The 15,653-nt window shown below is 32.9% G+C and overlaps 1 protein-coding gene across 1 annotated transcript in view; it reads right to left on the reverse strand.

Moving 5' to 3' along the window:
- The window catches only part of LOC106877134 (xylulose kinase), an 85,599-nt gene that overhangs the window by 11,028 nt on the left and 58,918 nt on the right, over positions 1 to 15,653 (reverse strand). Inside the window, exons 8-16 of the mRNA XM_089351176.1 lie at positions 14,905 to 15,036; positions 14,723 to 14,782; positions 13,395 to 13,476; positions 12,343 to 12,383; positions 9,853 to 9,968; positions 5,575 to 5,690; positions 5,253 to 5,326; positions 3,599 to 3,698; positions 763 to 821 (exon numbers count right to left, since the gene is read on the reverse strand). Coding sequence (XP_089207302.1) covers positions 763 to 821; positions 3,599 to 3,698; positions 5,253 to 5,326; positions 5,575 to 5,690; positions 9,853 to 9,968; positions 12,343 to 12,383; positions 13,395 to 13,476; positions 14,723 to 14,782; positions 14,905 to 15,036 — 780 coding nt within the window. The remainder of the gene's footprint in view (positions 1 to 762; positions 822 to 3,598; positions 3,699 to 5,252; positions 5,327 to 5,574; positions 5,691 to 9,852; positions 9,969 to 12,342; positions 12,384 to 13,394; positions 13,477 to 14,722; positions 14,783 to 14,904; positions 15,037 to 15,653) is intronic.

Genomic DNA, 15,653 nt, shown 5'->3' on the forward strand with positions numbered 1-15,653 from the left:
CTCAAGCACACACACATACGCACACACATGTGTGTATAGCATTTGTGCATCAGACTGCCAAAGTATTTCAATTAATATTGATTTAAAATTTTGACAGAAGGCCAGAAATTTCAGGGAAGGAAGGTAAGTCAATTGCATTGACCCCTAGTGCTGGTACTTATTTTATCAACCCCAAAAGGGTGAACGGCAAAGTGGAATTTGAAATCAGAACCCAAAGAGGGATGAAATACCTCTAAGCATTTTGCACAGCATGCTAATTGATTCTGCCAGCTCACTGCCCTAATTTTCAATTAATATTAAAAAATAATCAAAAGCTTGATGGTATTTTTAAAAATAACTAACATTTTCATAATTAAACAGGTGTTTGGAATATGATCTAAGGAAACAGATTTTAGATAAAGCTATGTTGGAAGATTTTAATTTAACCCTTTAACACTCAGATTAATTTGTCAAATATGAAACATATTTATTCCCATTATTATTAATTAATCATGCTTTACCTTGTAGTGTTGTGGTTTTCATATTGTGATTGTTTATTTTTAGAATGACATTGAAGAGTATGTGTGAGAGGCTAGATCCAACTAGTTTGAACATAAAACAGGTAGAGTATTTTGGGCCAGATATGGTCCATTCAAATGCTAAAGAGTTAAAATAGGAACACATTGAAATTTTAAAGACTAAGTCAGTCAAAAGGGTTTAAAAACTAAGTCAGTCAAAAGTGTTTAAATGATAAAATAGTAAAAAGAAATAGCATCAACATACCTTTAAAATAGACTTGTTCTGAGAGGCACCACCTGTAGCAAGAACTCTACTCTTTGGCACTGCATAAATAATTAAATATTGAGTCAAATTAAAAACTAGTTATATTTTAAGGGTATAAATTATTATAAATTATAATAAATTATACAGCATATCACAGAACTTACGAATTAACTGATTTTTATACAAGAATATATTTCTGCAAAATCATTTCATGAATATAATTCCTAAAGAAAATATGAAGGTTTAACAAATGAAGAATTTCAAATTAGCCTATGACAGAGAGAGATCATGCATAGTTTTAGTTTACAGAACTAAATAAGAACCAACTAAGCTGAAATTGCAATTCTTCAGTTATTAGATTTATCTGCTGTTATGGTTTAGTGCCAGTCAGCTCTGGTTAAACAAACTTGTGATATAAGGTATTGTAATTGTGACCATTCCATCTTTTTTATAGGAATGAATGAAATGGAACTTCCTTTTCTGAACATTTCAGAAATTGAGGAAAATAAGATTTTTACAACTGATGTCTACTGTAAGGATATGAACACACACCAATAGTTTATCTTGAGATCATGTCACCTATCCCTTATAAAAAGAAATATCCCATTTAATATGGTAAGGTATATATGTTCAAATAGACGAGAAAGACAATTGGTAAAACTAAAAGTTTTTCTCCAACAATGAACTGCATGTACGCATGCATCAGTCCACAACCCCCCACCTCATAGCTATCTATTGCATGTCCTGTCTCCAACTGGATCATCCTACCAGGGCTTTACTCTCATTCAATGAAGCAGCTGCAAGCTGAAAGAGGCCTCCTGGAAAGCCCCACATCAGATGGCTGGACATGATTAAAGATCTCCAGAGGCTCAACATCACCTTGAAGGAAGCAAAAGGGCTGGCACATGACCACCAGCAATGGAGAACTCTGGTGGATCTGGTCAGCTCTATGCATGATGATGTCTCTGGGACCCCAGCCTCATTAAGCAAACGTCCTAGTAAACCATAATATAATCAAGGCAAAAGAAATCCCGATTCCTAACCTATGGAGAAACTCTCACAATGAAAGAAAAGACACAAGCAGTCACCTACAATCCCAAAGACCACAGCATCTTACATTCAGCCAAAAAATAACTTCCAATTATATACCAATCATTAAATTTTAGAAAAATAATTATAGTTTTATTGTGTCTGAAGAGAGTCATTCTCTTTTAGTGCTTTATTAATTTAACATACTCACTGGTCTGATTTCCACTCATTTACTTATTTATTTTTACTAAAATTTTCGTTGCGTCTTGCAGCCTTTTCAATAGTTGTTGACTCTGTCCATTATCGGAACTGCATTCTTTTGTTGTTTTTTTTTGTGCGCATGCATGTGCATACACATATGTATGTATGTATGTATGTATGTATGTATGTATGTGTATGTATATATGTATGCATGTGTGCATGTTTGTATGTATGTATTCTGCATATCCTTGTGCTTTTGTGTTCATGTTTGTGTGTTTGCATGTTTGTGTGTGTTTATGTTCATGTTTATGTTTGTGTGTGTGTGTGTGTGTGTGTGTGTGTGTGTGTGTGTGTGTGTGTGCGTGTGTGTGTGTGTACCTCTGTCTTATTAAATTAATAAGGCACTAAAAGAGAATGGCTCTCCTAAGACACACTAAAATATGCATCAACACATGAATTCACATAAAGATTCTTGTAAACCAAATATAAAAACGAAATTAAAGAGTTACAAATTACTAACAGCTGAAGATAGTCTTTAAATCTTAAAAAACTCTTAACAAAGGTGAAATTCACATCAGAAGAAATAACATTGCCAGTACCGTGTGACTGGCCCTCGTGCCGGTGGCACGTAAAAGCACCCACTACACTCTTGGAGTGGTTGGCGTTAGGAAGGGCATCCAGCTGTAGAAACTCTGCCAGATCAGATTGGAGCCTGGTGCAGCCTTCTGGCTTGCCAGTCCTTAGTCAAATCGTCCAACCCATGCTAGCATGGAAAGCGGACGTTAAACGATGATGATGATGATGATGATGATGAACAAAATGAGAAAAACCATTGTTGTAGGATGAGTGTGTTGATGAACTGGGTAAAACAAAAGATTCAAGAATAGGAAGAAATTTAAGCTTAATGCAAACATGAATTGCAAAATGAAAAGTCTCATTTACTGCATCATGTTTTCTCAGTGCAATAAGAACTGTATGGGCCAAACAGAAGCAAAATTAATGAATTAGGGTACATGAATAACAACAAATCAAAGGTCCTTCTGTTAAGAATGTTTCATGTAGTAAACATCTAGACATTTGTGGTGTAAACAGGAAATTCAAAATATTCCCTTTTTACAGAATAAAGGAAGAAAATCTTTTTGGCAAAAATTATGACTGTATCAAAGACCAAAGAATTTTTCTAAAAGTTTAATATGTACATGTATACATGCACATATACATACATACATACATCATCATCATCACCATCATCATTTAACATCCATTTTCCTTGCAGACATGGGTTCACACACACACACACACACATACACGCACACACACACATATGCACACACACACACACACAATCACACATACACACACCTATGTACATAATACATACAGCCCACCACACACACATACAAACACACACACATGCATATACAGAGAGAGAAAGAGAGAGATGTATATAAAGATATGGTAGAAGTCACTTTCCTAAGGTGCTGTGTTGTTAGATTGAACTCAGAATGACATGGTTGCTATACAAACTTCTTAACTACACAGCCATAAAACAAATTGAGTGTTCAATGCAATTTACAAATAAGCTGATTGAACTGAGTTGACTTACAGATGTTAAAGCCAAGATTTTCAGCATGAACCCTTCTTGACATGAACTGTCCTTCTATAACAGCGCGGACCTCTTCTTCAGCAGTGTTGAATTTTGGTACCTATGGTCAAAAGACAGATCAAAAGTGAAAAAAAAAATTTTTTTTTAAGTCTTTGAAGTTACCACCAGATTATAACCAAATGTTGCCTGTTTTTGTCTTAAGCAGACCTATGATCAAAAACATTCCTACCATGAACATCCCATCTGTTTTTTGTAGGAAAATCATCATCATATTATCATTATCACCATCATCATCATTACCACCACCACCACCACCAACAACAACACCACCACCACTAACACCACCACCACCACCACCATCGTTGTCGTCGTTATCATCATTATATGGTCAGTAGAATATCACAGCTATTATGCTTCCAAATTGCTTCCTAATTATGATGAAAAGATGACCACAGACTTTAAAAATTACTGGGGATTGTGTGACCATAGTTGCGTTATTTGGTTTCCTAGACACAAATCAATCAAGTTTTGTAAATAATAAATATATAATTCTATGTGATTAGAATTAAATGATGAGTGAACTAAAATATGGCTCATACTGGTGGAGACAAGAGCAGCAGTAAGTTGAAATGAGAAATATAGAGGAAAGGAACAAAGTATGAAACAGAAGGAATAGGGTGGGAAAAGACAGCTTAAGGAGGAGTAGGGAGAAGAAATAGAATGGGGGTATGGGAATAAAGTGTAGGATAAAGATACAGATTGACAAGAAATGGAATGGAAAGGTAAATATAAGGTAATACAATAACAAAAGTCTTGTGAGTGGATTTGGTAGACAGAAACTGAAAGAAGCCCGTCGTATATATGTATATATATATATATATATATATATATATATATATATATATATATATATATATATGTATGTGTGTTTGTATGTCTGTGTTTGTCCCCCCAACATCGCTTGACAGCCGATGGTGGTGTGTTTACATGCCCGTAACTTAGCGGTTCGGCAAAAGAGACCGATAGAATATAGAATAAGTACTAGGCTTACAAAGAATAAGTCCTGGGGTCGATTTGTTCGAATAAAGGCGGTGCTCCAGCATGGCCACAGTCAAATGACTGAAACAAGTAAAAGAGTAAAAGAGTAAAGAGTATGGTGGCAAAAGAGTAGTGTAACAGATGATTAGCTTTGAGTTTGGCTGTCCTCCCAGATGCTTTGATAATTTCATGTGAGCACACCATCCATCACAGTCCTGCATCCCTGTTCTTAATTTGTCAACATTTGACATTCCACTGTCCTGAAGCAAGTTGTCCACATAGGTTAGACATTTTCTTCCCCCTTCGATTCTTCCCTCAACTGACTGCCATAAGATCAGCTGACACAGGTTCTTCTGGATGCCTGATGCAATAGACCAGCAATTCTTATTCTTCTCCAGTGATTCTTCTCAGCCACTTTGGGTAGATCTTGATAAAACTGTTTGTTCATTCAATGAGCCCCTCTATGTAACATTCAAAGCCATTCTTAACATTCTTGTGTAGCAGCCGTCTATTTGTTTTTCAAGCTTTTTGGTGAAAATCCAAATTTCAGCGCCATAGAACAAAACTGAGATGATATGGATGGAGTATAAGGGAAAATAGAGGTGATATTACTTACATCTTGATCCTCCTTGTTTATCCTAAAACGTCCGGAAAGTAAAGGCTGAATTTCCATCACATCAAAATATATTCCTTCATTAAAAAAAATAAAACAAAAAGAGACAATGAACTAGACATATAAATGTTGTTGTTGTTGTTGGCATGAGGTGGAGGGAATCATTGAAAACCTTTGCGAATCAATAAAATAAAGTAGCAATAAAGTACTGGAGTTGATGTAATTGAATCAACTTGCCACTCAAAACTGCTGGCCTTGTGCCAAAATTAAAAAGAATTATTGTTTTAAAATCCAAAAGAAATTATATCAAATTACTGCTACAAACCAATGTTTCCATTGTTTCCTGATGGCACAGACATTAACGACTTGGTGAAGGTTTCCCAAGATGCTCCCGCAAATTCATCACGGATTTTCTCTCGAGTAAGCGATCCATTCTTAAAACTGAAAAAGAAAACAGTAAAGAACATACTATGTTCAACTAATACTAAAATGAGGGTAAGAATAAACAAACATGAATGCTGAAGGATAAAGAAATGACAAAGACCAACTGGTTTATTCTCACATACTTTGAAGCTTACAAATTTCTTATACTTGGATCCTGTGTATGTGTATGTATCTGCATGTCTGTTTGTGTGTATGTATATATATATATATATATATATATATATATATATATATATATATATATAGATATATATAATATACATATAAAAATAATATAATATATGTGTCCCTATAATAAAGCTCAACGTCTGTGTGTCAATGAAAATAACAGCATAACTACTTGGTACTAAATAAAAATGATTTCCAAAATTTCACCATCTTACAATGTTATTTAACCCCACTAATGGTGCAGTAGTTTTCGAATGTATAAGTAACACACGAACACGCATAAAGACATTGACTTTTATATAATAGCTATGAATATGCACATATACATGTATGTGAGTGCGTATTTTATATATATATATATATGAGACACTGCCTAGTGCTTTTTTTTAGTTTGATAAGCCTGGTACTTATTCTATCAGTTTCTTGTTGTCAAACCAGTAAGTTATGGGGGTGTAAGTAAACGAACAGCAGCTGTGAAGCAGTAATGAGGGAGAAACACAGAGACAAAGACACACACATACACTTACATATATACATACATATATATATGATTGATTTCTTTCAGTTTCTGTCTACAAAATCCACTCACAAGGCTTTGGTTGGTTTGAGGCTATGGCAGAAGACACATACCAAGTCACCACACAGTGGGACTGAACCTAGGACCATGTGTTTTGGGACCAAGTTTCTTACTACACAGCCACCCCTGCACCTATGTATGTTTGTGTGTGTGTGTGTGTGTGTGTGTGTGTGTGTGTGTGTATGTGTGTGAGTATGAGTGTATATATGTATGTATGTATATATGTGTATATATACATATACATATTACATGTACCTTTATGTATATGCATGTACATCTATATATATACATGTATACATATACATGTATACATATACATGTATACATATACATCTATATGTATACATGTGTATATATACATGTATATATTTATACATGTATATATATACATCTATATATATATACATTTGTGCAGATGTATATATATATATATATATATATATATATATATATATATACATACATACATACATACATACATATATATATATATATATATATATATATATATATATATATATATATATATATATATATATATATATATACGTAATATATATATTAAATATATGTATGTATGTCTGTATATATGTGAGATAATAGTTTCACTTTAATAGTTTCAATATTAAAGTGAAATTATTAAAGTGAAAATATCTGACATTACAATAGAGAGATGTTATGGATTCACTTTTGACAGGTAATACTGCAATAATGGAGGCGATATGATATTGCTCTGGGCTCACACTAGGCAAGAAGTAAGACGTGTAAAATTTGAATGAAATTGGTTGTGTAGTTCTCAAACTTTAGGGAATCGCACAGACAGACAGACAAACATACACACACATTCTCATCTTTTATATATAGATATACATCTATACGTATACATCTATACATATACAGCTATACATATACATGCATACATATACATCTATATATATACATCTATATATATATATATATATATATATATATATATATATATATATATATATATATATAAAAATATATATATACATCTATAAATTTTTAAATATACTCAAATACCCAAAAAATTTCAAGGAGTTCCAGCCTTAAAAACAGGAACTACACCAAAGTTATTTTGTGTTCTTTGCTACATTGGTTTCTATTAACCCATTTATTCTATCCGAAGAATTTTTATTCATTAAGATAGAAGAAATACATATAATTAAATATACATCTATATATATATACATTTGTGCAGATGTATACACACACATATATATATATACATAATATATATTGTATATATGTAAGTATGTATATATGTATGTATGTATGTATGTATGTATGTATGTATGTATGTATGTATGCCTGTATATATGAAATAATAGTTTCACTTTAATAGTTTCAGTATTAAAGTGAAACTATTAAAGTGAAAATATCTGACATTACAATGGAGAGGTGTTGTTCTTTCACTTTTGACATGTAATACTGCAATAGTGGAGGAGATATTGTATTGCTCTGGGCTCACACTAGGCAAAAATTTAAAAAAATTTTTGGGCCTATGATACTATATGGATCCTAAGTAAGGCATGCATAAAATTTGAATGTAATTGGTTGTGTAGCTCTCAAGTTTTAGGGATTCACACAGGCACACAGACAGACAGACACACACACACACACACACACACACATTCTCATCTTTATATATATAGATATACATACATACATATGTATGTATACATATACTTTTAAGTATATATATACTAGAATCTAAAGGTTTCACTGGTCATAGTAGTATCAGGTCATTTTACTACTATCAAAGTGTTGAGGAATTAATGTTGAGGAATTACAACCCTAGGTATATGGGTCAAATAGGTTTTTTTTCTTTTGGTCTGAATAGAGTAACAGTATAGTGGTACAGATAACAACAATACTCTAACAAATATTTTCACAATCAGAGGTATGTTAATAAAATAAATAAAATGAGATGTAATTATTTTCCACAAAAATATATATATACATATATATATATATATGGAAAGAGGGCGGCTTATAAATGCTCTGCCTTCATCAGTGGAATATACTCAAGTACAAAAATACAAATACATGTATATAAACAGTATACTTACATATACGGACGTATACATACATATATATGCACGTATGCACACGACTAGCTTAAATAGCCCGCCTATTCCACTGATGAAGGCAGAGCATTATTATTTATGCAAAGCCAGAAATCCAGGATTTGGAATTATCTTATTATTTTACTGATTTATTTGGTCTTCGTCTTCGCTACTCGTGCCATGCGGACATTTATTGTGGTTTTAGAGTCAGGATTTGACTGCTATTTTTTCAGCGTGGTGATATCTCTTGATACCCTGTATTATAATTTTATATATTCTAATTGTTACACAAATTTTGGGTAAAACCTCCACTTTTACCCGCTTCCATTGATTGCACCTAGTATAGCACTAGCGTAGCAATAATTGGGTACCCTCCCAGCAGTATACTGGATAGATACTATCCCTTAGTGGGTTGTACCCCCAACCGCTAACTCTCTCACGTTATATATATATATATATATATTCACGTATATATATACATGTATATATATGTATACATATATATTCATATATGTATGAATATATATATACATGTGTATTTATATGCATGTATATATTCATGTACTTCTATATTATATTCCTGCATATATATATATATATATATATATATATATATATATATATACATATATTTAGACGATCAGAAAATGGAGGAAAAACAACAAATAGAAGTGTATCTTTGGTGCTAAAAAGCCTTGCTTAACTAATTAAATAATGGCTTTTTAGCACCAAAGATACACTTCTATTTATTGTTTTTCCTCCATTTTCTGATCGTCTATATATACATTAAACTACGGTTTACCTTTTCAAATAACCTGCTGCCATATATCTTATACCAAGGACCATACTTACAGAGGTAATTACCAGGAGTACTTCTGGATACTTCTATCCCTTAGAGGGCTTAACACCTCTAACTTATACCTTATATATACATCATCATCATCATCATTTAATGAGGACTGGCGAATCAGATGGCTGCACCAGGCTCCAATCTGATCTCCCCTTCTTCGTAGCTCTCCTGTGTGATCCCTCTGTCTGGCATTCGCCATGATAGATCGTTAGCCACTACACATTCTTTATTTTCTCTCCTTGTTTCTTTCTGTGTTCCTTTCTGTGGAAGAGCATAGGCTCGAAACATGAAAGACTGTTTCATTTCCCGAGCATTAAACTAATACATCTGTTGTCTACACCACCTGTCTTCATCTTTTTTTTGTGAATTCTCCCTATATATATATATATATGATTCTGAATTTAAGATGTCTGTTTGTATGAGACTAGCCAAAAGAAATTCAGATTAAAGAATAGGTACTGAATATTTACTTACCAAAGTAAAGCCATATAAGAATCACTGTTTACAGGGTTGATGAATATATGGCCCTCGAGAGCAGGCTTGGGCTGAGTTAACCAAAGAAATAATGTGTCACTTGTCCCAAGACTTACCTGTTTCAAATAATAAACATTAAACATTGAATAATAAACATCAAATAATAAACATCAAATAATAAACATTAAATAATAAACACTAAAGCTAAGTTGTAAAATATTATGTATTAATTAGCTTATGTGATAACAATTATGTAATATACAATACAGCAAAAGTTTTAATTATGTGCAACTGTAAAATGATTCGTATATTAAAAGTCTCTGAAGAGAGTATGTGGGGCTGTTAGCAGAAATATCATAGTTTCAACTTTGCAGTGTTTCTTCAGTTTTAATGTGGATATGGTTCTATGGTTAAGAAATTTGCTTTGTTATAATGTGGTCCCAAATTTGATCTTACTAAATAAGGCTTTGGAAAGTATTTTCTTTCATATTATCTGGTTGACCAAAACCTTGCAAATGAAACCAGGTAATACAAAATGTATGGAAGCCTGTGATGCTGAATCTGTTCTTAGGTGGCAGACTTACTTAATCCCCCAATTTAACACCTGTATTTGCCTTCTGGTTTCCTTTAACAGAGTCCCTTACGTTGCATGGATTCTGATCAAGTATTCAGTCCCTCAATAGTCTTAGAGGTGATAAGTACTGCCCCTCCTTCTCTGACTAAACACTAAAAAAAGAAAAAAAAATCAATCACATGATCTGAGTCCAGATTGTACTGAATCTATAAATATTTACATTAAATATCCTGAAAAGTAATGTCACATTCTCAAACAAATAGCTTGAAGTCATGTTACTAATTAATTACCAGTTTAAAGGTTGTAGTATGACCAACATTCTTCTTTATTTGAAATAAAGTTTTGGATTTGAAAACACGTTTTATTAGTTCTGTTTTTAGGTAACTCATAGATAATCAGAACTTCAAGTAATATCATATTTAAAATTGCATGCTTTAAGACTTTTGCAAATGCAACAATGCAATTAAAAATATACGCATTGTGTATTCTGATGAAGTGAGTATCTGGATATACCAGAAGTGGTTTAACAAGTTTTAAAATGGGAGTTAAGATTTTAACATCTCTAATAAAGGAGAGTTTTGTAGTTTGCTTGAAGCATTGTGTATTGTTTGTAAAGAATAAAAAGTTTTGAATGGTACAACAATGCACTATAATACAAAAAATGGACTATATACCTGTTGTAATTTACTTATCTATAGTCCGATGATATTTCGGAATACAATTCCTTCTTCAGATATTCTTAGATGGAGTCGCTGCTATAATCTGTTTTCAACGGCTTTGAAAACTGATTATAGCAGCAACTCCATCTAAGAATATCTGAAGAAGGAATTGTATTCCGAAATATCATCAGACTATAGATAACTAAATTACAACAAGTATATAGTCCATTTTTTGTATTACAGTGCATTGTTGTACCATTCAAAACATTTTATTCTTTATCTCTAATAAACATAAAACAAGATAACAAGTTGTTCTTCATAAGGACATAGTGAAAGTGGCAACTGAAAAGAATCCATGCCAAGGTATCAGAGGCTTATCTTAGAAATTTAATAAACTTTGGTTGGCTGTTCAAGATCATCTTTGAAAAATAATTGGAAAAGTGCATAGAGAAGGGTCTTGGATACCTTATAAATTGTTCCTCCCTAAGAATAAAGCTTTGCTTTCAATGAATTCAACAATTGGCTAACTAGGAACAAAAAAAAATCTTTTCTTAAATGAATTATGAAAGGCGATGAGAAATGGGTTATTTAAGTCAATAACAAACACAAGAAGCAGTGGCTATAACCAAATGAAACACCCGTATCAATATATAAATCAGTTTCACTCTTTCTATTCATTAACAACTTTTATAAATGTTAGGCTTTGCATTTTCTGATATCTCGTGGCAACCACATTACAACAAAGCAGAGAATTCATCTCAAAGACTAGGCAATGTCTCTAGAAGCGAGACACAACTTCAACACTGAACAGTTAAAGACCTTACAAAAGGTAGAAGTTTTCTCCAGCCAAAAGCTACTACTCACATATCTAAACAAACATTCTAGACCATATTTTCCCTGTAAAAGTAACAAAACTGATTAGTAAATCTTTAATCATCAATATTCTAACACCAACATCCATTGCCTGATATCTGTCACTTTAATGGGACAAGGAATTCAACCCCACGTTGCTAAACTCTACTACATCTTATCCACGAAACCTCACACTAAATACTTTAGCAAAATTTTTATCCCCTAAAATGAAGTCCACAATACTCCTCTCTTATCTACACTTTACCCTATATGTATAAACCTGCAGAAATTAAAGCCAAATGTCTATCATATCAACTTTGCTAGTCTATGTAGGCTGCACAAATCATGTGCCATTGCTGAGAAACTCCAAACTGAAATGTAAAAAAAAAGGCATAGAGTACTTACACATATATCCCCTTCCTGAAGTCTCATTCCAGCTAATGATGCTGAAATGGAAATATTACCATTATGTTAAAAATATGCATATACATAGACAGTAGACGTTCTGGGTAAAAGCACTCACACACACAATCTTACACACTCAGCACGATATCTGTAAGGAATGTACATCTGAGGAAAGTTGATGTAGTTATTGTTCATCAAAGCAACTGTGGTTTCTTCAAAGCTGATGATATAAAATCATATTTAGAGTTGTGATGCTTGATATATTTGACTTTGATATGCACTTTGATTTTGAGGTGGACATCAAACAAAAACAATGACGAGCTGACTTCAAATAACAGATTAAAATTTACTGGTTCACTTAATGTGAGATGTTAAAACAAAAATAACTGTTTTATAAGTCAAAAACTTTGAGAAGTTATTGAGTACTTTCTTACTGTTGATTTCTTTTTGTTATTAATCCTACTTGAAAACAACAAAATTATGAATAACTCAATTGTCATGATGCTTTAATGTAGTGGTCATATGTTCTTAGTCAGTTATTCACAATGTAAAACAAGTTGCATGTAAAGACAATGACCACGCTAAAATTTGAGTTTTTATATATTTTATCAACCTGCATCGTTTATATTTACAGGAGTACAACCAATAAATTAATGGAACAACACTCAACAAACACAAAAGTTAAGCAACTTTTGCAATGCAATTTGCTGGATAATATTATGAAAGTAGAGCAAGGAATTTAAATCATTGCATATAATTAATGTGCATTATTTGACATTGACTGAGTTGACTTATGATCCAAGGTGTCAAAGCTGTGATCAACCTGTCAGTGTAGTTAAGACAAGATGGTCAAGCATGGTTCAAAAGAATTTCATTGTTGATTCTAAAAGTTTTACAAAATACTGACAGTAGATTTGAACTTGATACCTCAGGGTTGTTAGTCCAATACCTAATCCACTTAGTCATTTCACGTCATTGATTTCTCACTACTGTACAGTTGAAATGGAAGTTTGTAAGGAAAAAATATTTTACCAAAATAATTTCTAACTTACCAGGATTGTCACCAGTAAATGCAATTACTTCACAGTCTGGAGAAAAGCCATATTTCTCAACATAATACTTGCTGATTTTGCCCTGCAAGTTCAATATTTTTTTTGAAATTTTAAAATACATATTTTAGAAACATGTTTTTATTTTGTTCTGGAGTATCTGTAATTAGTTCTTCCTTCCTTATTAATACAAATGAAGTGAATGAAACAACAAATTCTCAGAATGAAACAGTTGTGAGTATTCTTCATTAAGAGCTTATTTATATTTTCACTCATATTAATCTATAATAATAAAAGTGGAATTCTGTCTGTCCATCTGGGACCCCTGTATCTCAGCCTAAATTTGCTCTACATAGACATATTATACCTGTTTAGAATCAGGATGATCCTGGAAATGAAAATCTGCCCTTCATTTAGTTCTTGAACATCCAACATTGGGTTGCTATTTCTAGCAGGTAAAGCTTGGCTGATTCATGCCATCTTGGTGGCATCTATCAGATGATGTCAGACATCAAGGGGATGATAAATGGCATTCACTTCATTAATTTTACATCGAGACAATTAATTTTACTCTGGGACAAATTGGTCAACTTGGGACTGGAACAATAGAATGATTGCATTACAGAATTAATTCCCATCCATCCTTAAACTCTGATCAAACACCACTGGAGCATATAGATATTATAGACATATTATGGTCATGCTGCTTAGCACTCTTTAGTTATGGGCCACAGACCCAATTAGCCCTCCACAAGAGCAAACTTAAAAGTCTGTATGGAATGCGGATTTTAAGCTAGTTATTAATATAATAGTAAAATATAAAGTAATATAATGCAATATGTTATAATGTAATGTAAAATACTATGTAATATAAAGTAATATAGTATTATATTAGGCATAGTTATGTGGTAAGAAGCTTGCTTTCCTAATGTATGGTACCTTGGGCAAATGTCTTCTCCTATAGCCTCTGGTCAACCAAAGCCTTGTGATTGGATTTAGTAAACAGAAACTGAAAGAAGCCCATCGCATATGTGTATGTATATGTGTGTGTGTGTGAGTGTGTTTGTGTCTGTGCTTGTCCCAAACCACAACTTGACAACTGGTGTTGGTGTGTTTACATCCCCCTAACTTATTGGTTTGGCAAAACAGACCTACAGAGTAAGTACTAGGCTTGAAAAAATAAATCGTGGAGCAATAAAAATTTGCAAGACATTGCTTTAAAGGATGATAAACAAAACAAGATGTTTTCTTTCACACCTTGCTACCAAGCAGGGGGCTAATCAAAATTAACTCTAAATTTAAAAAGGAAAAAGAATATATAACAGGCATACCAGGATTTCAGTTGATTTTACCAAAGGTCCGAGTTTTGTTTCCAAATTCTCAGCACAAGCCTGGATAGAAAAAAAAACAAGTTATGCAGAAAAGAGAAAATGATTCTTGGGAAAATAAGTCTTAATCTGTTGTTTTATAATATATTTTTAAATATAATTTGAAGATCAAAATAGAAACGTACATTTAAGCAATCCTTTGACCATTCCTTTTTGTTAATATCCAGAAGATTCATTCCAGAACCATCGCTGAAATCAATTGGGGCATATTTTCCAAGGAATAATGAAGCACCAAAACTGCTGACCAAAGATATTCTCTGGTAAAATAGAATAAAAGTAGATGTTTGAGCTTCTCATAAACCTTCACACAACATATTAATATCATTAGTTTTATAACTCTTGTCTACCACTCACCAACTCTGGACTACTACTACTACTACTACTACTACTACTGGTACTGCAGCTGCTAACTTTAGTAGTATTAGTAACTCTCTAATCATTACTACTGTCATTATAACAATAACCTCCACTGTCATCCTTACAACCTTTACTACTACTACTACTTATATAACTACTAACACTACTATCACCACCACCACCAACACTACTGCTGCTGCTGCTACTACTACTATTACTATCTCCACCACCATCACCAGCACTACTACCACCAACACTACTACCACCAACACTACTAGCACTGCCACTGCTGCTGCTGCTACTACTACTACTACTACTACTACTACTATTACTACTACTACTACTACTATCTCCACCACCATCACCAACACTACTACCCCCAACACTACTAGCACTACCACTGCTGCTACTACTACTACTACTACTACTACTATCTCCACAACTATCACCAACACTACTACCACCAACACTACTAGCACAACCACTGCTGCTGCTGCTGCTGCTACTACTACTACTA

This window comes from Octopus bimaculoides, chromosome 4 (assembly GCF_046866305.1).
Source record: "Octopus bimaculoides isolate indiv1 chromosome 4, ASM4686630v1, whole genome shotgun sequence".
NCBI classification, from domain to species: Eukaryota; Metazoa; Mollusca; class Cephalopoda; order Octopoda; family Octopodidae; genus Octopus; species Octopus bimaculoides.